Genomic DNA, 23449 nt, shown 5'->3' on the forward strand with positions numbered 1-23449 from the left:
TAAGTCTGAGGTGGATGGGTAGACAGGAGGGCAAGTACTAGGACCCAGCCGCTGCTGCTATTTCTCCCTGCAGCAGCATGGGGAAAGCTCCTGCCACCACAGCTTCTGTGTGTTCTTTCCTACATATCTCTTGGACAATTAAGAAAAGTTTCCAAAGGAAAAGATCCTTTTTCTTTAGAATATTTGCTAAATATTTTTAGCCTTGCTGCAGTAGTTGCCTATCTTTTTTTTTTTTTTTTTTTTTTTTTTTTTTTTTTTTAAAAGAACACACTTTGTTGTCAGTATAAGAGTATATTGGACCTTGGCTGGAACATTTTGCGCAACTTTGATTTCATAGATTCCATAGACATTAGGGGCTGGAAGGGACCTCATGAGATCGAGTCCAGCCCCCCTGCCATAGGCAGGAAGTCAGCTGGGATCAAGGGACTCCAGCAAGAAATACATCCACGTGCTTTTTGAAAAAGTTCAGAATAGGTGCTTGCACCACCTCTGGGGGGAGTTTGTTCTAGACCCTGGACATTCACACCGTAAAGAACTTCTTTTCTTATGTCTAGTCTAAATCGGCCTTCGTGAAGTTTATGCCCATTAGACTTTGTTATCCCTTGGGGAGCTCTGGTGAACAGCTGTTCTCCCTGATGCACCCCTCTTATATAATTGTAGGCTGCCACCAAGTCCCCCCTGAGCCTTCTCTTTTCCAGACTGAAGAGTCCCAAGTCCCTCAGCCTCTTCTCGTATGGCCTTCCTTCCAGGCCTTGGATTATATGAGTGGCTCTCCTCTGGACTCTTTCAAGCTTCTCCACATCCCTCCTGGAGTGGGGGGCCCAATACTAGACACAGTACTCCAGCTGCGGTCTCACTAGGGCTGAGTAAAGTGGGAGGATGACTTCCCTGGTTTTGCTTGAGATGCATCAGTGGATGCACACCAGAGTTTGGTTTGCTTTGCCAGCCACAGCATCACATTGGTCGTTCGTATTCATCTTGTAGTCAGTCAAGACCCCCCAGGTCCCTTTCGGTCGTGGTTCTAGCGAGCATAGCACTGCCAAGCCTGTAACTGTGTCGAGGGTTCTTCCTACCAAGGGTGCAGCACCTTACACTTCTCTACATTTGAAGGCCATCAAGTATGGGTCGGCTCATCTTGAGAGCATGTCCAAATCAGTTTGTATCCCCAGCCTGTCTTGCAGTGTGACCGGCCTCCCCTATAATTTGGTATCATCTGCGAACTTGGCCAGTTCGCATCTGACTCCAGATCATTAATGAACATGTTAAAGAGTAACGGCCCAAGTACCGAACCCTGAGGGACTCCACTGGTCACCCTGCACGACGCCGATTTGCTCCTGTCAACTAGTACTCTTTGAGTCCGACCCCACAGCCACTCACCTAGCCATCAGACTGTAAGATGATCAAGGCCACAGTTCCCCAGCTTAACCATGAGGACATCATGGGGAACTAGGTCAAAAAATTTCTTGAAATCCAGATATGACATCCACATCATCTCCTTTGTCCAAGGCACGTGTTACCTGGTCATAGAAGGAGATGAGGATGGTCAGGCAAGACCTGCCAGTCACAAAGCCATGTTGGCCGGCATTCAGATGCTTGCCTTCCATTAGACTAGTGTTGATGGATCCCTTGACAGTTTTTTCCAGGATTTTTCCAGGGATGGATGTCAGACTGATCTATAATTGGTCTATAATTCCCCGAGTCATCCCTCCCTCTCTGTCTTGAAGATGGGGACCATGTTGGCTTTTCTAGTCTTCCGGGACCTTGCCCAAGTGCCACGTATTTTCAAATATCTCTGCCATGGGGGATGCAATGATGTCTGCCAGCTCCTTCAAGACTCTCATGTGCATTCTGTCTGGGCCCACGGACTTGTGAATGTCCAGTTTCTTGAGGTGTTCCCTCACCTGATCCATGTCAATTTTGGGCCCATCACCCACTCCCAGAATGGTTTGTGTCCTTTCTGACTCTGATTCTCCTGAGAGGGTGAAAAACTGATGCGAAAAAGTCATTTAAGAGGTTGGCTCTTTCTTGGGTGTCAAATGTCAGTTGCCCCATTGGATCTCACAGGGGCCCAATGCTATCTTTGTTCTTTTTTCAACTTCCCACGTATCTGAAGAAGGACTTTTTGTTGTCTTTGATTCCCATAGCTAGCCTGAGTTCGGTTTGTGCCTTGGCTTTTCCGGACCTCTCCCTACAGGTACGGACGAGTGCTGAGTTAGTCCTCTTTGGTGATGCTTCCTGTTTTCCAACTGGTGTAGGCTTCTCTTTTGAGTTTACTGAAGTCCAACAGTTTTTGTTCAGCCAAGGGGGCTTCCTTGCTCATTCACTACATTTCTTGCAAGATGGAACGGCTTTCCCTTATGCTTCTAGAATTATGTTTTTGAGAAATGACCATTCCTCGTGTACTCCCTTTTCTATGAGCTAGGGCCTCCAATTGCCTGACTGACCAATTCTCTGAGTTTGCAAAAGTCAGCCTTCCCAAAGTTAAAAATTTCAGTTTTACTGAGGGGTTTGCCTGCTCTTCAGTGCAGTGGTTGGCTCTCAGCTTGTGAACATAATTTTATGCTTTTGTGGAGCGGTGGTCAATAAGTTTATGTACTGGTCTTCCATAACTTATTTGTAAGGATAAAAGTTTGGAGAAATAGACGATGTTTGATGTTACAGTATCACATATGTCCTGAGACAATATCAAAATCCTTTAATTGAAAATGTAATTTTTTAGCTATAGCATTTACATACCATATACTTTCAATATAAACCATGCTCACATGCATTTTGTGAGTTTATAACTGCATTATCATACTACCATCTTAGACCTCACTGAAAAGTAATGGTTCTAGTTCATTGAAAATGTATGGGGTGGGAGTAGGGAGTTTGTTTGTTTTTGTTTTTAATCTCAATTCAGCCTGAGTTGGACTGAAGATTTGAATTCTAATTTTGTGATGAACCTGAAGCTTCTCAAAACCTTTGGATATTTGGTTAAATTAATGTTCTTCACTTCTGTACAAGTAACAGCAGTGAAATTGAGAGGAATATCAGTGTTCCTGAGCAGCTGCAAGGGGCTTGGCTTCCATACTTAACCCAGCAACTGGGACTCTGCAGCCTTCTGAGTTCATTAAGTCCAAAATGATTCACCCATGAAATTTCAGGAACCAGCTTTTCTCCCCCCCCAGTGAAACTTAAAGATTATTTTGCCTTGCGTGAAAAGAATGGTATCATGTCATGTCTGCGCATTCCTTGAGAATTCTATGCATTGGATAATGTGAAAAATAATCTCTGAACAATTATGTCAATAGTACTATGTTGATCTGTGAGAACAAGATAAACCCTATTGTGCAAGATCCTATTTAGACCCGAATGTTGTCAGTTTTGGCGTTTGTAGTTATGAAGGGTGCGGTTGATACGTTTCCACTGTAAGAAATTAATAGGGTGTCTGTTTCATGGAAAACCCATGGGCTTTTTCTCTTGCCTTCCTACTGCCACGTTAATTTTATTTGTTTTGTTAAAGAAATATAGAAGGCTTGTTACCTAGGATAAGGCACTAACAATAGTTAGCATTAGGTTATGCATCCTAACAAATTAATAACACAGGTGAAAAGTTTGCTGGGGGGGGGGGGGGTTGGTGTTTTTTTTCTTTGTGGAATTTTCCAGTGCAGTTTGTGGATTCTGTGGATTTTACAGTGCAATTTTGAAGCTTTGCTGCCTCTGTTGTAAGTACAGTGAAGTCTCAATTAAATTCAGGGTTTTTCCATGATTGTAGTTTCAATTTGATGCTATCATGCAAGTCTGGCTTGGGTCTTTTGACCATCTGGAACCAGATATGTATTTAAAAGAATGAAGTTAATTTGCATGTCTCCTCTTTTTTTTTTCTTTATTTTTGGTTAATGGGAGGGCTTCTTAGTTATTTTCATTTTCTTCTGTTTAAGGTGGCTTTTAAACATACAAGGACGTTCTTCTCTTTCTTATTTCCTGGGAGCTAAAAAAAAGTGATTTATAAAGCTACTTTTGTCTGCTTAGATAATAGTCACTGACTACTCTGTGGGACTTGATACTAAGGCAAACTACAGAAAGTCAAAAAGCCCAGAGCTGAATTGATTCAATCTTTTCAGGTTAGTGTAAGCTGCATAGATTGAACTGATAAGCAAGTGAACAGGCATTCACTTTTTTGATTCTGGAAATGCAGCCTTTAGTGGCCCAGGCTAGAAGCTGGGGTGCACTAAACCACACCTCCCTGCTTGGGCAGACAGCATGGGCTATGGCTAGCCCATCCACCCTAAGGGGTGGTGCTAAGTATGCTGTGGGACTGAGTGTTAACTTGAATCTGGAGGGGTTCTGGGACAGAAGTTCAATAAACCAATTTAAACCACTTTCAAAATGGCTGATGCTGGTTTAAGATAAACTTTCATTGGTGTAGTAACATACTTAACTGATTTAGGTTATGTGCACTGAACTTCTGTTTCTGTTACAGATTTGAACTGGTCTCTGATCACTTATACAGGTTTATGTGTAATTTCTGTCCCTAGCCATAATGCTACTAAGAACTTCCATGAGGTTAGGAATTACGTTAAAGTAACTATATTATATAGCAGGTGGTTTTTCCTTTCTTCCTTTTTTTCCCCCTGAACTTGGGTACACATGCTTAGAGTTTATTGCTTAAATTTCTCTTGGGGTTCCTTTTCAGGACTGGTTTCTTTAAAGTCTCTCAGAGTATGGCAAGACAGCACTTTGACTGGTTGTGGTGGTGAAATACCTACAGGTTACTTTTAGGTTTCTAGGGATACATAGAAAATTAGGGTTGGAAGGGACCTCAGGAGGTCATCTACTCCAAACCCCTGCTCAAAGCAGGACCATCCCAGCCAAGGTTTGTCAAACTAGGTCTTAAAAACTTCCAAGGATGGAGAGTCCACAGCCTCTCTGAGTAACTTGTCCCAGTGCTTTACTATCCTCCCAGTGAGAGTTTTTCCTAATGTCTTACCTAAACTTCCCTTGCTGCAACTTGAGACCATTGCTCCTTGTTCTGTCATCTGCCACCACTGAGAAGAGTCTAGCTCCATCCCCTTTGGAGCCACCCATATAGTTGCGAAGGTTGCTCCCTCCGTCTTCTCCCCTCCAGACTAAAGAAGCTCAGTTCCCTCAGCCTCTCCTCACAAGTTGTGCCCCAGTCCCCTAACCATTTTCATTGACTCTACTGGCTGCTTTTCAATTTGTCCACATCCTTTCTGTAGCCGGGGGGCCAAAACTGGACACAATACTCCAGATGTGGCCTCACCAGGGCTGAGTAGAGGGGAATTATCACTTTCCTCAATCTGCTGACAACACTTCTACTAATGTACCCCAGTATGCCATTAGCCACCTCTGCCATAAGGGCACACAGCTGGCTTATTCAGCTTATTGTCCACTGTAACTCCCAGGTCCTATTCTACAGAGCAGCTTTGTAGCCATGGGATTGTTCTAGCCTAAGTGCAGGACTTCGCACTTGTCCTTATTGAACCTCATGAGATTTCTTTTGGTCCAGTCCTCCAATATGTTGCAGTCTCTCTGAATCCTAGCCCTACCCTCTAGTGTATCTACTACTCCCCCAGCTTGGTGACTGTATGCAGACTTGCTGAGGGTGCACTCCATCCCATCTTCTAGATATTGATCAAGACACTGAAAAAAACTTGCCCCAGGACTGGCCCCCTGGAGCACGCCACATGATACCCGCTGCCAAGTAGACATCTTCACGTTCCTTGCTAGCTGCAACTCCAGTTGCACTTTGGCCTTCCTGTTTTCATCCCTGCATGCCTGAGTTAATACTCTTATATTCTTCCCTAGTCATTTGTCCAAGCTTCCACTTCTTGTAAGCTCCCTTTTTGTGTGTTTTAGCTCACTGAAGAGTTTGCTTTTAAGCCAAGCTGGTCTTCTGCCATAGTTGCTAGTCTTCCTGTGCATTGGGATGGTTTGTTCCTGCACACTCAATAAGGTGTCTTCTGTAATCTTTGTGAATTGAGTGGCACCCAATTTCAAAAACTAGGCAGTGAGGTTAGGGGGACTGGCAAAGTAAGGACAAGTCTGAGTTTGCACTTATCTACTCAGCTTATCTGTTTACTACCTCATACTTCTCTTTTCTCCTTGCAACTTGAGGCACCCTGCAGAGGATTTGGTGGCACCCCAGTGTGCCAGGCAGGGTGCCCTTGTTAAGAATCGCCAAGTTACAGGAAAAAAATAAGGAAAGGAAAACAATTCATGCTATTGATTTTGATCTTGCGCAGTCATCCAAAAAGTGGGCGTACAGAACTGTCACTTTAGCCTACATTCTTAATGTACTGTTGAAATGTTTTAATAGGATAGGACTGGAAGGGATTCATCTGAGTTATCAAATCCAGGCCTCTGTTATTTTAGGCAACTACATCGTATTATCATGTTCATACAGTGAAGATGCTCTGTCATAAAAGTAGGAAGGATTGCTGTCTCCAGCATTTCTCCAGCTTTTCTGTTGGTTCATTTCATTGGTAATATAGTATAGAAGATGTGTACAGAAACTTAAGTCTTAATACATGTAATGCAGAAAGAAACCAGAAAGATATTTGACAAGTTATGCAAACTTACAAAAAAAATTATCTTTCTCTCCCTATGTAGCTTGAAAGAGATGCATATGTGCAAGCACTAGCAAGATTTACCTTACTTACTGTGAGTTCTGGTATTACTGAAATGAAACAGAAGAACATTGATACAATAAAAACACTCATTACTGTGGCTCATACAGATGGAAATTATTTGGGAAATTCCTGGCATGAGGTACAAGAGCAATTCATTTTTAAGCTGTAAGAAAATGTATTATATATGGAAATATTTTCATATTTTTAATGTAGCATGATTGATAATGTATCCACATATACAGTATGCAGTATATGTAAAACCTGTTGTATGGGCTTACATAGTTTAGCCTAATTCTAAAGCTCTTATGTAAATAAAGTTGCAGAATTGGGTCCAGGTTATATAAGATGAATCCTGGTTTAATTATTTGGCCGCAGGTACATTTGTTTTTAAGTAACTTTTACTAGCAAAGTTCACTTTTTATAAATATTTTCAAATCTACTTTTAGCTGAGATATGGCTTCTGAATTTGTTTCATTTAGATACTAAAATGCATCAGTCAGCTTGAGCTGGCACAGCTGATTGGAACTGGAGTAAAACCTCGTTACATCTCTGGAACAGTACGAGGTAGGGAAGGTTCTTTTACTGGAACAAAGGACCAGGCACCTGATGAATTTGTTGGCCTTGGTCTAGGTGAGTAATACTGAATACTAAGCACTTAGCTTAGTATATACTTGTCTGAATTTGTTCAGATGTGATTCAGGAAAGCTTGTTTTCAGATTGTGGTTGTCTGGAGACCTTTTAATATTAATCCATCTAAGTATTTTATGCAGTTGCTAATAAAAACTGAGATACTTGCTCCAAAATTGAATATTCTTTGTAATGCTACCTAGCTGGCAGTGGGAGAATTACAAATGTCGTCATAAAAATTAAATGTAATAAAAAAAAAAACCCTTAGAAGTAATTTTGAAGAGAAAGTTAAGTACACCGTAACTGTATAATTTTGACAGATCTAACTGTTACAGGAGCAGACCACTGAATGTAGATTAAAGATGTTGCCCTGTTGTAGACCTCAGTGAAAAGTCAGCAGAGTTCATTAACTTAAATCATTGATTATACTGGTGATTAATGTACAGTAAATAGTTGAAATCAGATCCTTTATTTTGTTGTTAGCTGATTACTACCCGTTTGTTTCTTTATTGATTGGTCTGAGAGCAAAACTTAATTTTTATTGGTGAGATGGTTTTCCAAATTTTTCATTTTCACATTGATGAAAATGTATAGCTACTCACAGAGCTGTAGATCTGTAGTTTTGTAACAGTATGGCATCTTTAAGTTTAGTCAGAAATGATCTTGCCTTGAGCAGAAGTTGAATTATGTGACCTCCTTCTGAGGTCCCTTCCAGCCCTGCTAATGATCTTTATTGTTAAATTAAGTAAAATAGTATGTAAGAACAATTTGTGCTTATTGAAAATGAAAGTCCTTGAATTTATACTTTTCCATGATGCACAGAAACCTAAGTTTAAAATGAACACTATATTTGAATAGATACATCACTAATTATCTCTGTGTGGAAGAATGTAATGTGAACAACATTATGCATTATGGAAGCAACGAACTATTTTTATTTTTTCTTACAATTAGGATACCACTTATGCCCCTTGCATATACACAGTACCATTAACCCAAGTATCTGGTATTATTTGTGCATGTGATGTCAAGTGCATCTGTTGAGCTGCCTAATTAGCTCTGCATCTGCATGTGTGGCTCTATTAGGGCCACAGTAAACTAATAAACTCTGCCACAGCTTAGTACTTGTACATTCAAGTTCTATACTGCTGTGGAGTGTTTTTAGTGTGGAGCACTGCACGTGTAGACGCTGACCCAGCTGGCTGGGGCACAAGGGTGCTTCAGTGTGGGGGGCTGCCTGCTAGCTAGGACCGCATTGAAGCCCCTCCCCTCCCCCCCCCCCCCCCCAGTGCCCCAACTAGCCCCTCCATGGCACGTTATGCTGGGTTGGAGCAGCCCTGGCACAATAGGTGCTGAAGTTTTATTGCTGCACATTAATAGCATGTGTAGGCTCACCCACTATCTGGTAAAAGCTGTGAGCATCACTTACAGCAGTCATAATTCTCTTGCTAGCTTCTCTGGCCTTACTCTTTAGCTACTTGTTACTGTCTGGATTTAATCCTAGTCCTTGTTCCTTAGGCCTTCCTGCCTCCTCACCCAGCTTTCTGCATGGTTCCCTCTGTAATGTGCCTTCATTCTATCACTTAGCTAAGGCGTTTCATGAGGGGAAACCTTGCTCTTTTCAAATACCATATTTTCTTAAAACAGAACACCCCTAGATAAAACAGTATTGTTTTTGAAAGCCAAAAATGCTTGATATGAACAGTATCTTTCTGTAAAAAGTGTAGGAGAAGGATGAAATATCTTAGAATCCTAGACTACTTTTAAAAACATGTATGTATGTATGTATAGATCCCCACTGTGGTGCTATTTTTAATTATTAGATTTTGTGAGTTTCCATGGTTCTCACCTGACTGAAAATACATTTTTCCAACTTTGGAATTCACCCTGCATTCATTCATGGAAAAAGAAGATTGAGAATGTGGGGAATTAAAAGAAAGCACTCATATTTTTCTCACTGACAAATTATGGAGTAGGACTTTTTTCTTGTAGGAAAAGAAATTCAGAAATAACGTTTTTATTTTTATTTTATTTTTTTTAAATGGCTTGTCATTGAATTTTATCTTTTCTTAATGGAGTGTTTTACAACAAAACAAATAACCTTCGTGTTGCATTGTCTATAGTCGGTGGCACCTCAGTAGAGGTACCCTGGCAGTATTAACTCAGTGTTTTGTATTGTGCTGAAATCTTTAGAAACTTTCCTAATAAAAACTTAAGAATCATAATTTAGGATCTTTATATTTTTAAAAATAGTGGTTTTCTGTCCTAATGTATTTATTAGTTTGGTCAGTTAATTTTCCTTCTGGTGGTAGGTAGGAGTATGGGCAGGCATTCATTTAAAGCACTCCAAATTCCTGTCCAGTTTAGAGTGCTTCAGCACAGTGCAGATGGGAGCCCTTCCTTTGGGATACTTCGAAAAGGCTGTGAAGTCATGCAGCAGCAGAGCTCTCTAGCCAGGGAGCCAGAGAGCAGGGATCTCTGAATACTTCTTGACCTATGGTCCTCTGAGGTTCCCACGGTCAGCCAGGAACCCTTTTTGTTTGTAGCGTGTCAGAGGCACTTGGAGAGCTTCACACTGCACATTTGTCCATGGCCTATGGTGCATTGTTTAAGGAAGCTGTGTGATTTGTTTCCATCATTCATGGTGTGGTACCCCACTACCAGTCTAGACAGTTCTTTTCGCTTGATCCGAGTGGAATGTGCAGATTCCCTCATGATGTCCCCACAACCTCCTATCACTTGCTGTTTAGTTTTGGCACCAAAGCTCCAAAAGAATCATTTTAAAAAGGGAAACGAATAAAGTATAATGTTAATTGCACCACAAGCATCTTTCTTGTCTATCTTTGGAGGTATTTGGGGGAATTTTGCTGGTAACAGACGTGGGTACCAGGAGAAGAAACTTCTTTGAAGCAAGATAGGGAATCAACCCAGCAAAAGGCTGTTCAAGGAGATTATCAGCTACTGTCAAGAAGGGAGGGAAGAATTTAGTCAACTTGCATTCTTTTGTAAATGCAAATACATTCAGTTCTTGAAATACTGACAGTAGTGTTCTCCTCTTTTTCTTCTTCCCATTATCCTACCCCTTATTTTCAATTTCACGCGCTCTCTCTCAGTTGGTGGGAACGTGGACTGGAAACAAATAGCAAGCATACAGGAATCCATTGGAGAAACTAGTTCCCAAAGTGTTGTTGTTGCTGTAGACAGGTACAGTACCTTTCTTATTCTAGTATCTCATCAGGTCTTTGGGCTATATATGAATACATTGTTTGCACATGTAGGAAATATAAATAAAGTTTATTTTGTTTCCAAGTGCTTTCACACACAGTCTGCTTAGTGCTATGCTCAGGTATATTTGCTGACTGAAGTTGCTTAAAGGAAAAGGCAGACAAGGGGGAGGATAAGGAAAGTTAAGAATATAAACCATAGAGGAAGTGTTTGTGTGTTTGTTTGTGTGTTGTATGATGTTGCCGTATAAGAGCTGGAGAGCTGAAACTACTGGCAAAACCCCAGTTTTCTCAACCTATTTACATTGTTACTCTGTGCAATCAGTGTCTAACTGGTTGTTAAAGTTTTGATGGTTGCATTTCAGTCTGAATCCTGGAAATGCTTGCAGAATGCTAAGCATAGTTGGCAAGACTGCCCATTTAGTAAGAGATGTCTTGGGTTCTGTGGATTTAGCAGATTTTATATAGAACTTTGTCACTGGAAATGTTGCCACCATTTTTTTATTTTTCCCAGTCTAAAATACAGTAAAGGAAAATTTTCAAGAAAACGGGGGTGGAATATAGCTTCCACTAGTATATCTTTATAATTTTCATCTATACTAAGTTTGTACACCCAGACATTTGTAATTCTTCAGTTTGTTTAAAAAATTACCCGGGCTTTTTAGGATTGTATAAAAAGTGTTGGATAGTTAACTTTTTATGTATATTCAGGTTTGTTACTAGTCAAATTCTTCTAAAATACCTCTGTATATACTACCTATACCTTATTAGATTTATAGTATTCTTCCATAGTTTTACCCCAAGCAGTGCTGCAGTTTTTAACTGGTACAGCTACATGTTTTGGCAAATATTAAATGTTGTTCATAAATCTTTTTAAAAAAAAAAATGATCAAAGTCTTTCTGCTTTGTGGTATACCGGAAAGTGCTTCCTGGTGTATATTTTATGTGTTGTTGTTCTGTATATGCTACCTTCTTATGAAACTCTCTCGGGGGCAGAGATCAAAAAATTGTATGAGGTACTGCCTCACATTTTTGATGTGCCTGCTTTTGAGAACTCGGCTATCATGAAATATGGCAGTGAAACTTTTTTCATAACTTTATTTATGATGATAATGGTTGTAAATAGTTCTGGTATTAAAAAATAACTTTTTAAAATGGAAACCATTTCATTTAAGATTATTAATAAACTCTTTTATAAACTGTGAATTTTGCAGAATATTTACAGGATCTACCAGGCTAGATGGAAATGCTATTGGTAAGTTGCATCATTTCTTCCATTAGCTACAAAGTGGCATTCTGATAACACTAATAAATAATGTTAAATAAATTCTGTGATTTATTTAACAGTGGATTTTGTCCGCTGGCTTTGTGCTGTATCTATGGATGAACTGCTGTCTGCTACCCACCCTCGAATGTTTAGTCTGCAGAAGATAGTGGAGATTTCTTACTACAATATGGGCCGGATAAGACTACAATGGTCAAGAATCTGGGAAGTCATTGGAGATCACTTTAATAAGGTACTTTTGCCACTTGTTCCATCAGTTATAAGCTGTTTTTAAATTAAGTTCTCTCAACTTAAACTGAGCATAATTTTTTCAAATTAATTTATTTTGCCTCTGTTCTGCAAGGTCAGTAAACACAGTACCAAAGAACAATGAATAAGGAATACAAAAAGCTTATAGAAAGCTACAGCCATCTACTACTCTGTTAGACCACATTGGAACTAGGAGGTGCTTCAGTTTAACAGGCCTTATATACATAGCCAACAGTATAAATTTACCAACTTGTTACTCATAGATCTTTAATGGCAACCTCAGTTGTTCATGTACTGTTTTTATTGGGTTTTGTAAAGGAGGTGTATAGTTTTAACTCAGATTTGGTTATTTCTTGTATTGAGGGTTTTTTTTTCTAAACTGTATGTCATCTTTGTCTTCTATGTGTTGAATTCAGAATTTTGATGCATGTTTAAACATTTCTGTTCTTACTGTTCCACTTTCAAATGTAAAGACAATTCAGTACTCGTCCTAAAAATACAGTGTTAATACTGATGTTCAGTTCCTGCTTCTGTACTACTAGGTTGGATGCAATCCCAATGAAGATGTAGCTATTTTTGCAGTAGACTCATTAAGGCAGCTATCAATGAAGTTCCTAGAAAAGGGAGAACTTGCTAATTTCCGGTTTCAAAAGGACTTCTTAAGGCCATTTGAACACATAATGAAGAGGAACAGGTAATAGTATGCAATTTTAACTTAGGGTCATGAACACCAATTTTTTGGAACCAGCTACCTTGTTTAAAGTATTTTGTGTGAATTTAAATCACTCCATAGTATAAAGTATAAAATGTGTAATCAGTAGTTCAGTTGCGTTTGAATTACTATTTATTCTTCATATTTTTAATAACCTAGGTCTCCTACCATTCGAGACATGGTTGTACGGTGCATAGCACAGATGGTGAATTCACAGGCTGCCAATATTCGCTCAGGCTGGAAGAATATTTTTTCTGTGTTTCATTTGGCTGCATCAGATCAGGATGAAAGTATAGTAGAACTTGCATTTCAGACTACAGGACACATTGTCAGTGAGTACTGATGCATAATTTACACACATCCCTATGGATTGTCTCGGGGAAAGCAACTGAGACTTTCCTTTAGTTAATTGTAACTTCATTACATTTTTGCGATCAGAAGAACTCTTAAATACTTGTTGAAGCAATGTGTGTTTCTCAGCTTTCACTCTGTTTATGATTTTACCAAGAATGTATGCTTTTAAAAGTAGTACAGTAATCTTGTCATCTGTATTTCTAATCTAAATTATATTTTTAAAGTTTTATAACTAAGTTCTAAATATCTCTTCTTGACTTAAAAGTCAAGCATTGGATTATTTTTGACAATTTACATTTTTTTCATTTTTGATTGGGAGTTTAATGTTTTTGTACAGCAAATATTCTTCTTTGATTTTGCCACATACCTGTTACCTGTCTACTCTACCACTTACCTCCTGAAGTTGTCTTGTTTAAGTCTGTAAGGTTTAGCAGAAGCTACTAGGCTGTTGAGACTATGATTTAATAATCTTGGCTTTAGGTGCTGAATGCTGTGAGGATTATTTGTGCAACTTGATAGTGTTGCTTTCTAGAAGGTAGTTAAAGTTCATTGATGCTGGTTTGTATATTTATCAAATGTAGAATCATCCAAAGTAGGGCTGAAAGGATCTTGGGAGGCCAGCTAGTCCAAACTCCTGCTCAAGGCCCAGTCATCCCTTTCTGAGCTATCCTATACAAGACTGTCTAACCCAGTGGTTGTCAGCCAGGGTGTGCCACAAGACCTTTCCAGAGGTACCACCAAACTGGCACCTCTACTGGTTGAAATGACCCCAGTTTCCTCCCCTGAGGCCTTCCCACGAGGCACAGCTGGCTGTTGGGGTGGGGATGAATGGGGCACCTAGAGCAGCCCCTGGGATCATGCACTGCTGCATGTTCCTTGGCAGCAGCCCAAGTCCATGCAGCTATAGCACTCATGTTTAAGGGAAAGCTGCTCTTCTCCCTCCCTTCCCCCTCCATCACAATCTCTGCAACACTGCAGGGGCAGGGGCTGTCAGGGGTTTGTGCTCTTCACAGGCTCCAGCTGAGCAGAGGGGCTATGCTCTTCCCTACCCCCCCCCCCCCCCCAGCAACAGCTTCACTGTTAACCCTTTCACAAGCAAATTAAGGGTTTTACAGCCAGAGTCTTTATGCAGATCACCAGTATCTGAGAGGGTTAATAGAGAAGTTGAATGAGGTTGGGACTCCACCCTGGGTCCCCACTGCAGCTTGCAGCCAGTGAGTAAGCCCATGCTGTGGCAGGTAAGATGCTTCCTGGTCCTTCCACCCCCTTTTTCCTGCTCTTAGCACAACCCCCTCCCCATCCCCTCTGTGCCCTAGGCAAAGAAATAACTAGTTATGTGACTGGACCAGTGGTTCTCGACTGGGGTGCCGCCAAATTCAGAAAAGTTTGTGGACGAGTGCTTCAAATCTAAACAGCTTGAAAACCACTAGTCTAACTTATCCTTAAAACTATACAAACAACCTTGTTGCACAGCCACTAGGTACATTATCCCAGGAGACCAAAACCCTCTAACCTGCCAGAGGTAAAGTAGGGAGAAGAGGTCACTGAATATCCTGCTGCAAGGACAAGAAGTGATTTGTTAAAATACGCTCGAGATATCCAGGGAAGAGGGCTTTATGACCCCACAGGAAAGCAACCCCAGCTCTCCCTCAGTCTATGCTGATTCTGACCATATGGTAAAATTTCTTCCTGATCCCAAATATGGCAATTTAGTCTGACCCTGAGCAGAGGGGCAAGAGCCTGTAACTGTGAACCAAAATTTTTTAGCCCCAACAGGAGCATCAGCATAACCCAGTCAAAATCCCCAGCCTTGGCTGCAGCCAACACGCAATGCTTCTGAGGGAGGTGAACAACCCCCCCCGATACCTGTAGCAATAGTGGAGGGGAAGGTTCTTTCCTGACCCCATGCAGAAACCAACAAAGTGCAGAAGCATGGGAAAAGCTATTCTGCTGTACAACTTGGAGACTGTAGACATAACCCCATGCACCACACACCCTAATAAACCTACTCCACTTGCAATGTCAAGCCTTTGCTGTGCATCCTACTTTATGCAGTGACAGAACAAATGTTCTTTTTCTTCATAGTAGTACTTCAGATGTTTGACTACCATATTAGGTGACTAACATTTGATGACTTCCACCAGTCCCCTCTTAAGGAACTTTTTCACAAGCTCAGCATGTCTCTTTCAGTCTCTCCTTATGACTCACCTTCCAGGCCCTTTATCATTTTGGTCTCTCTTAAACCTATCTTTGGACTCTCCTTAACTTTTCCACATCTTCTGAAAATGTGGAGCCCAAAACTACACATGTACTCCTAAGACTAGGGACAGATATTCAAAAAGCATGAGCCTGAATTGATTCAATCTTTTCTGGTCAGTCTAACCTGCCTAGATTGAATCAGTTTGCAAATGCACAAACATTCCCTCTGGACTGAGGAAATGCAGGAACATGCCTGCAGTGGCTCAGGCTAGAAGCTGGGGTTGCTAAAGCAGTCTTCTCTTTCCTTTCCTTCCACAGTGCTGAACTGAGGTGGGGCATGGCCAGACCCAGGCAGGATGCTTTATTAGGGAAGGGTATAAACCCCCCACCCTGCCTGCACTGTCCCAGGTTTTTCCCTGCTCGCTGCTCAAGGGGCAGGAGTGTTGCCAGATGCTAGTCCCAGGGCACTCTGAAGCAAAGGGGGGGGGGGGGGTGCAGTGTATGCATCTGTTCATGATACTGAGCTTTTCAGTCTCCCTCTTCCTGTTTCTTCATACTGTCTGTAAACCTGACAGGTGAGGGAGCCAGCAGGGAGTTGATTACACAGCGTTTATCAGCCCATCAACAAAACAAAAGCCTCTCATTAGTTCAAGCTCTTCTTAAACCGCTTTTTCCAAGGAAGGAAGGAGGGACGTTACCAGCTGACCTACATACGTAGGGGCTGTGGGGCTGGGGTTTGTGCTGTGGGAGATCGGAAGCGGGGGGGGAATCCCTGCTTGAGCAGTGAGGCAGGGAGCAGGGGAGGCCAGGCAGACCCTGCTGTGCCTGCAGTCTCTGCTGGAGCTCTGGCCAGGGAGCAGAGGGGTGGGGCCAGCTCTTTTCTCTGGAGCAGAGAGCACATCCGTGTCCAACCCAGGGTTGCAAAGCATCTGGGATGCTGGGGGACTCTGGTTTAACTTAAGCCAGGAAGGGGTCTGGGACAGACATTGCATAAACTGGTTTGACTCAGATCAGTTAAGTCTGATACTACGTTCAACCAGGCTTATCTTAAACCAGTTTCAGCCATTTTGAAACTGGTTTATGTGCACTGAACTTATGTTCTGCTACAGGTTTAAACCAGTTTCTGATCACTTAAACTGGTTTATGTATAATAAAGTTAGAGAAGTTAGACAAGCTTTCAGGTACAAAATTTTCTAGGAAGGTAGCAAATGTAGCTTAAATAAAATTACAGATGGAACAATCACTTTTCGTTAATCCCCATACGTTAAAATTAAATTGAGAAGTGAGCGGTAAACCTGTGGAACCAAGAGAAGCTTTCAGAAGTACTTACAGACTATGTAAAGAACAGTTATCTAAAACCTAATTCTATTTAAAAAAAAATAAAATTTAAGAGCCTTCATAAGGGAAGAAATCTTTTATCACTGGTGGAACATGGAAAGGTTAGTAGAAGCACAAGTAAGTTATACTGAGCCATAAAGGAATTGTCTGTATTAAGTCCGCTGCTACTGAAGACCAGTAAAGTTAGAAATGCTTGTTCCCAGACTCCTTTTCTGCAGATACTAAGTATGTTTCCTTGGAGGAGAGTGAATTCAGAGATGGAATGGTGGTTCTGTGAAAAGTGTTACCATATTTGCCATAGTGTTTCAGTGCTTTGTTTCTGGAAGTACCTTCTGAATTTCAATGATAGTTTAGGTTTACCCACGTAATTCCCGTGTGAGCACTTTGTGCATTAGATGAGGTATATATCAGGTCCATGGTTTCTGATTGTTTTGTGAAGTGTTGATTGATTATAGTGACTGGAGACTGTTGACAAGTTTTGAATTTGTTGTTTATATGGGTCTTGTTCCTCTTGCTTCATGTTTAATCAAAGGAGAGTGCCTCTAATGATGAGTTTGAGGTTAGATGGTGTTTAAAAGCTGGAGGCATAGGAGAGGGGGTGAATGCTTCTTTCAGTGTCTGATCCCTTCAGGTATAGCTTTATTTAATTTAACATGACCTTTTCTTACAAATTCCAGTATAGGATAGTATGTGAAAAATGGGAGCTTGCAGCCAGTAGAGGTATTTGATTAGTTTTGTGAGAGGTAGGGATGACTTATTCAAAGAGCTGGTCTGTTGCTCTGGTGGGAGAGACTGTGACCAGCCAGCCTTGGTGGATACTGTTCTGCCCCTAGTAGAACAGCTCTAGAATATAGACAGAAAATAATAAATGCCACACTTTGTCACCTTTTTAATTTCTGGAGTCATTTCGTTGTGGCCTTTTGCTGTTTTGAACCACTACATTAGTTATGTATAAAACCAGGTTTATGGTGTCATTTAGGTGAATTCTTAATCTCAGAATTTTTAGTTTTTATACTGCATTTTACACTTAGCAGAGCCATGCAGTGACAATCTCTTTTTTTTTAATTGGGTTGTCACTTCTATTTCCCTTGTTTCCTATATTAAATTAATAGCTTGGCCTTTTGAAAATATTTTATAAAACATCTGAGATTTCCTTTAAAAATATTGAAGGGCATGTGTTAACTTTTGTATATCTGTGTTTTTTCTAGCATTTGTATTTGAAAAGCACTTCCCAGCCACCATTGATTCTTTCCAGGATGCAGTAAAATGTTTGTCTGAATTTGCATGCAATGCGGCTTTTCCAGACACCAGTATGGAAGCAATCCGTCTCATTCGTCATTGTGCAAAATATGTTTCTGACAGACCTCAGGTATAGTCGATATTCACTGAATCACAAACGTTTAATTGATATTATCATAATGTCAAAAAATCTTCACTCTAACCCTTAATAGTTTATCTCTAAATCTGCGAGGGAGAGACAACCAGGAGTGGATATCTTTGGTATAAGCTGTGGAAGGCTACAATTTTGTTGCAGTTTACTTGCTAGTTAGCTTTCTTAGGCCAAATTCCCACAGATCCCATCTCAAGGTGTGTTGCCTTTGCAGAAGCATCATTTCCAAACAGTAGATGGTGACATAAATATAGTATCAAATGCAAATTGTGGTGGTTCTTAACCACCAGGATGTTACTACAGAGGGAGGGGGAGTGGGTGACAGTTAGAACTAACGGGTAATTTACATTGAAAGTAAAAAATGGTTATATACCATCCACATTTTCAGGAAAATAACTTTTTCACATCTTTTTAATATCAGTCATTTAAAAAATGCAGTAATTCTATCTTTACCATGTTATCCTGTAAAGTAATGTATTGCCACATTGCTTATGGTATTATTTGCAAAAAAAAAAAAAAAGATGATTAGATATTTTTTCTAATTTAATATCCATCACAGTTATTGAGTTTATTCAACATGTAAATGAGGTAAAACATGTAAACAATATTCATGTATCCTGTGGTTGTTTTAAAGGCTTTTAAAGAATACACAAGTGATGATATGAATGTCGCTCCTGAAGATAGAGTGTGGGTGAGAGGATGGTTCCCAATTCTCTTTGAGTTATCTTGTATCATCAATAGATGCAAATTAGATGTAAGAACCAGGTAACAATCTGTATTTGTAATTCACATTTTTAGGGGGGGTTTGTTCTATTAATTATGAGCCTTTACCTCTACTTAAATTTGGATTTTTTTTCTGTTAACCAGTTTGGCCAAGTCTATTATTCTCATGTTTGATTTAATTGATACCAGTCTGGGAATAAAAATGCTACAGAAATGTTAAACATGGTGAAACATTAAAAATAAAATAGAATGTAAATGATCTCCTTTTTACCACTTTAAATTTTTAATTGAGAAACACCCATTGCACTTGGATATGGGTATGTAATATTATTGTAAAACAGAGGCCTACTGTGGTCCTGAGCTGCTTCTGATTTCTGCCTCTTCCCGCCCCCGCCCCCCCATCTGTGATATTCAAACCTACTTCTAGTACCTGTTCAGGAACAGATGAATTCATTCAAGAACACAATAAATGAAAAGTGTAAAGCATTTTATTACTTTTAAAAACATTTTAGAATGTTTAAACAAAACCGTAGCATTTCTCCATATATAATAATGTAAGGGATATAAATTAGGCAAAATCATTCACTTCCAAAGTTGTTAGCAGTTCCTACCGTCAAACGTAAAAAAGCAGTTTTAAAGTTGATAGCACAGCACAGGCAGAAATTTTGATGCACTGGACTAACTGGGTAGATTAATCAGGTGCATGAAGTCTTTGTTCAGATAAAGAATTGAATTAGGTTAGTATCCATACTTTTTTTTTGGTAAATGTAAACAAAAAAACCCTGTGTCCTTTCCTGACATCCTGCTACTTGTCATTCCAGTTTAGCAGTTCTTCAGGATAGTTGGTTTTGTTGCATGCCAAACTTCTGTTTGCTTTTTATGTATTTGAATAAATGAGACTAAATAAGAAGTAGATGTCATTTTTAATAGACCCTAATGGCAGAATCCTGTAAAAACCTCTTCTAACTTTAACTAGTTCTGTCACTGTCTTTTTCAGGTTTTCCTTAAGTGTCCATTCAGCTGGGCTTAGTGCCTCAGTTGTGTGTCCTTTTTTCAGTTAGAAAAGCTGTAAAGTTAAATTCAGTTTGGAATGCTCACAAGTCCCAGAATTATTTTTGATGTCCCTCCAACTTCTGAAAGGTTTCTTAAACATATAAAAAAAAACAAAAAACCAGACTTTTATATCGGCATAATAAAAGTGAGTAGTAAGAAGAGTACAAATGGAGCATGCTTTAAAACCAAACCAACATACAACATGTTTCAACAGGATTCAGGGTTATCTGTGCCAGTGTTGGATCTTCTGTCAGCTCTGTTTCTTTATATGGCTCTTTAGATTTGGCCTTTTTTCATTTCAGGGGATTAACAGTAATGTTTGAAATTATGAAAACGTACGGCCATACTTATGAGAAACACTGGTGGCAGGATTTGTTTCGGATAGTCTTCAGGATATTTGACAACATGAAACTGCCAGAGCAGCAAACGGAGGTAAAAAAAAAAAAAAAAAAAGTGGTTAGGAAGGGAGAGATTGACGTAAGATTTATAATTAAGATCATCTCTGACCAGCAGCATAAAGGTGTACCTGAACCATATGACTTGAGTGATCTGCTTGTTTCTAGAGCAGCTGTGCTTGTGGTGTTGAACATACTTCAGATGTGTTCTTATTTTATTGCAAGCCACCTCTAACAATGAGAGATGATGGGCCTGTGTATTAGATTATATGCATCTTGAGTTGTAGAAGTAGAATTTGAGAACTCCTTTTACATCTTCCCCTTTTATATACAGGAGTTATGGGCTTCTGCTGCACCCTTGAGACTAGTAACAGAGCCAAGGTGTCCTCTCAGATACCATCTTACTCCTCAACAGGGATGAGGAGCAGAAAGTGGAAGTAGGGTGTTAACAAAGCCACAGAGCTCCCTCTTCCTTGATGGCACAGATGGAGCCTCTACCCATATATTTGAAGCTTTGGGGACTGCATTGCCACCTTTTCCCCCTAAAAGCATCAAAGCAAGATTTTTATCATGTTCTGGTAATCTGCTTGATTGGCTTTTCAGCGATACCACTTGATGTAACAGGTGTGACAAGTGAAAAACATAGTAAAAGTATCCAACTGCTTTTATGCTTTTTAATGCTATCAATAGGTTAGCAGAGGACAAGGAGAATAGTCTAAAACTAGTGCCTCCTATCTGCCCAGTCCACCCAGCATTGGATGTCACTGGATAGGATAGGATTGAAATGTAGCAGATAAATGGAGATAAAACTAGAAGTTAATAGTGTGTTCCGACTGAGCTAATAACCAACGGATCTCAAACAAGTGTATAGACATTAACTACCACTTAAGATAAAACTTCCCCAGGAACTTTTACAATAGTACATAATTCACTATTCCCTGTCTTTTTTTTTCTTTCCCCACTAGAAAGCTGAATGGATGACTACTACTTGCAACCATGCACTTTATGCAATATGTGATGTATTTACTCAGTATCTAGAAGTACTTAGTGATGTCCTTTTGGATGATATATTTGCACAGCTGTACTGGTGTGTACAGCAAGGTAGGACCGTACCAGTGTACACTATACAATGCTAACATTTTATTGTTGGACACAAATAAACAAATGAACCATTTTTCTTCCAGACAATGAACAACTAGCACGATCTGGTACAAACTGCTTGGAGAATGTCGTCATTCTAAATGGTGAAAAGTTTACCCTAGAAATCTGGGATAAAACTTGCAACTGCATGCTGGATATCTTCAAAACCACAATCCCTCATGCGTAAGAGGACTTTCTCTTATAATAACATTTGTGAATTTTGGAAAATCATTTAAGTGGAGGTGATGGTTTATGGTTCAGTGGTTTGAAATCACTTAATATCTCGGGTGGATCACAAGAAAGCAGTGGTATTGTTCTTACAGTAATATTTTCATGTGTTTTTATTTTCCTTTTTTGCAGAACTGTTTTCTTTCTTGGAATATAGCACATTCTTTAACAGCGTCTAGAGTACTCGGTGTACTTTTAACTTTACATAGAAAGTTAATACAATTTCATTAACTCTTGGTGTAACATGGAAGATGAAGATTATTATGATTTGATCAAAATTATTTAAGAAAAATAGGTTCTCCTGTTTGGATTGAAAAATCTTACTGAACAGCAGACCTTTTAGGGTTTTGTGAAGGGTTTTATCATAAGAGAACTTATTTAATAAAATATGGTAACTTTCTATTTATTGAGTGGTCTGGGAGGCCATATGAATAGTGATTTTGATCTCCATATAATACAAATATATTGCTCACATTTGAATCCATTTATTAGCAAGCTATAAAGGTCAAACCAAAAGGAGTTAGTAAGATATTTGTAAGGATTTTAAAGTAGGCATAAAAAGGCATACATGTATTCATTTGTTCCCTCCTGTAGCCTGTGAATCTTCTTGGGACCAATGGGTGCTTACAGACATGGGGGGAAAAAAATGCCATGTCTTTTTCATCACCCCATGTGCCTTTCAGTTCCCCCAAGTTTTAAAGCTTAGTTTCAAGGGTTGGCAACATTTTTGGACAGAATGCCAAAAAACGGCAGCAACCTCAACTTGTAAGATGTTGGCATGCCAGGGTCGGATGGCTGGGGAGCTGCGAGGGGCCTGATCCTTGTTATGACAGTGCAGCCCCAGTCTCTTCCCTGCCATCCACCCTGAGGCGTGCTTGCCAAGCAAAATGCCTTTGCATGCCATGTTCTGGCACCTGTACTGGGGTTGCCTTACTCCAGTTTAGTTTAATTCACCTATTTATCAGGTAGGCAAATAATTAATTTCATAGCTGCTTATTATCTTAATTTATGGCCAATTTAAGGTTCTCTTCACTGTGTATTAATGATGTATTTAATTTTGAAGAGTTGTATAATGTTTTGTAGTTTCCTTTTTAATCTCAGATTTATGGGATTTTGTTTCTGACTGGACAGGCTTTCCAGGGATGCGAAGTCTTTTATTCTTCCATAAGTTGTTTTATTCTTCATTTGCTGTCTCTGATTAATCAGAGCAGCTCTGATTATTCATCTGAGCTATTTTTGGCTGAAATGTTTTCACTGAAACTTCTTTTTCTTTTCAATGGGACGTGTTTGACTTCCCAGAGGAAATGTACCTCTGTTTCATCAATGTTTTTTACATACACACGCACGCTTTATCTGCCATGTATCATCTGCCTCTCATTCATGTTCCTGAAGAATCATGATGCCTTTTTGTTTTCCTCTTCTCCAAGCTGGGGCCTTTCTTATCCTCACAGCCTTCAAAGAGCCTCAGTACTCTTCTCTTTCTATTCTTACAGTGTACCTCTGATGTCAGTTTTTGAAAGATGCTGTATTACCTGACAGTGAGGATAACAAGCCCTGTCTGCTTTACTGAGTAGTTTCACATATGTTGTCTTCTTCTCCCTTACTCTCCAAACTCTGGGAAATGAGATCTACAGTGTTTATACTGTACTGAGTTGAAGTGCAGGGAGAAGCAGTTTGCACAGTTTTATATTTTGTTACTTCAAGCAGCCTTGAGGTGGTTAAAAATGAGTGTAATTTTGCATGCGAGACTGATGGTAGTAAATATTTTCCAGTGTACAACCTGAAACTGGTTCTCTAGTACGAATTTAGCTTGTTGTAGAACCAGACAGCATTGCACTTCACACTCGTGTTGACGCATCACTCCTATAAAAACTGTGCTATATATATTACATTTTAA

General features: G+C 39.8%; 1 protein-coding gene across 2 annotated transcripts in view; it reads left to right on the forward strand.

Moving 5' to 3' along the window:
- Positions 1–23449, forward strand: part of ARFGEF1 (ADP ribosylation factor guanine nucleotide exchange factor 1) — a 146822-nt gene that overhangs the window by 112541 nt on the left and 10832 nt on the right. Inside the window, exons 21-32 of one of the 2 annotated variants that reach the window (XM_006261995.4) lie at positions 6616–6774; positions 7115–7265; positions 10376–10466; positions 11701–11741; positions 11834–12003; positions 12563–12714; positions 12892–13064; positions 17832–17992; positions 18648–18778; positions 20092–20221; positions 21150–21285; positions 21369–21507. In XM_006261995.4, coding sequence (XP_006262057.1) covers positions 6616–6774; positions 7115–7265; positions 10376–10466; positions 11701–11741; positions 11834–12003; positions 12563–12714; positions 12892–13064; positions 17832–17992; positions 18648–18778; positions 20092–20221; positions 21150–21285; positions 21369–21507 — 1634 coding nt within the window. Of the gene's footprint in view, positions 1–6615; positions 6775–7114; positions 7266–10375; positions 10467–11700; positions 11742–11833; positions 12004–12562; positions 12715–12891; positions 13065–17831; positions 17993–18647; positions 18779–20091; positions 20222–21149; positions 21286–21368; positions 21508–23449 lie in introns of those variants that run through there. The other variant, XM_059724005.1, reaches the window with a different exon arrangement.

The sequence above is a fragment of the Alligator mississippiensis genome, chromosome 3 (genome assembly GCF_030867095.1).
Source record: "Alligator mississippiensis isolate rAllMis1 chromosome 3, rAllMis1, whole genome shotgun sequence".
NCBI classification, from domain to species: Eukaryota; Metazoa; Chordata; order Crocodylia; family Alligatoridae; genus Alligator; species Alligator mississippiensis.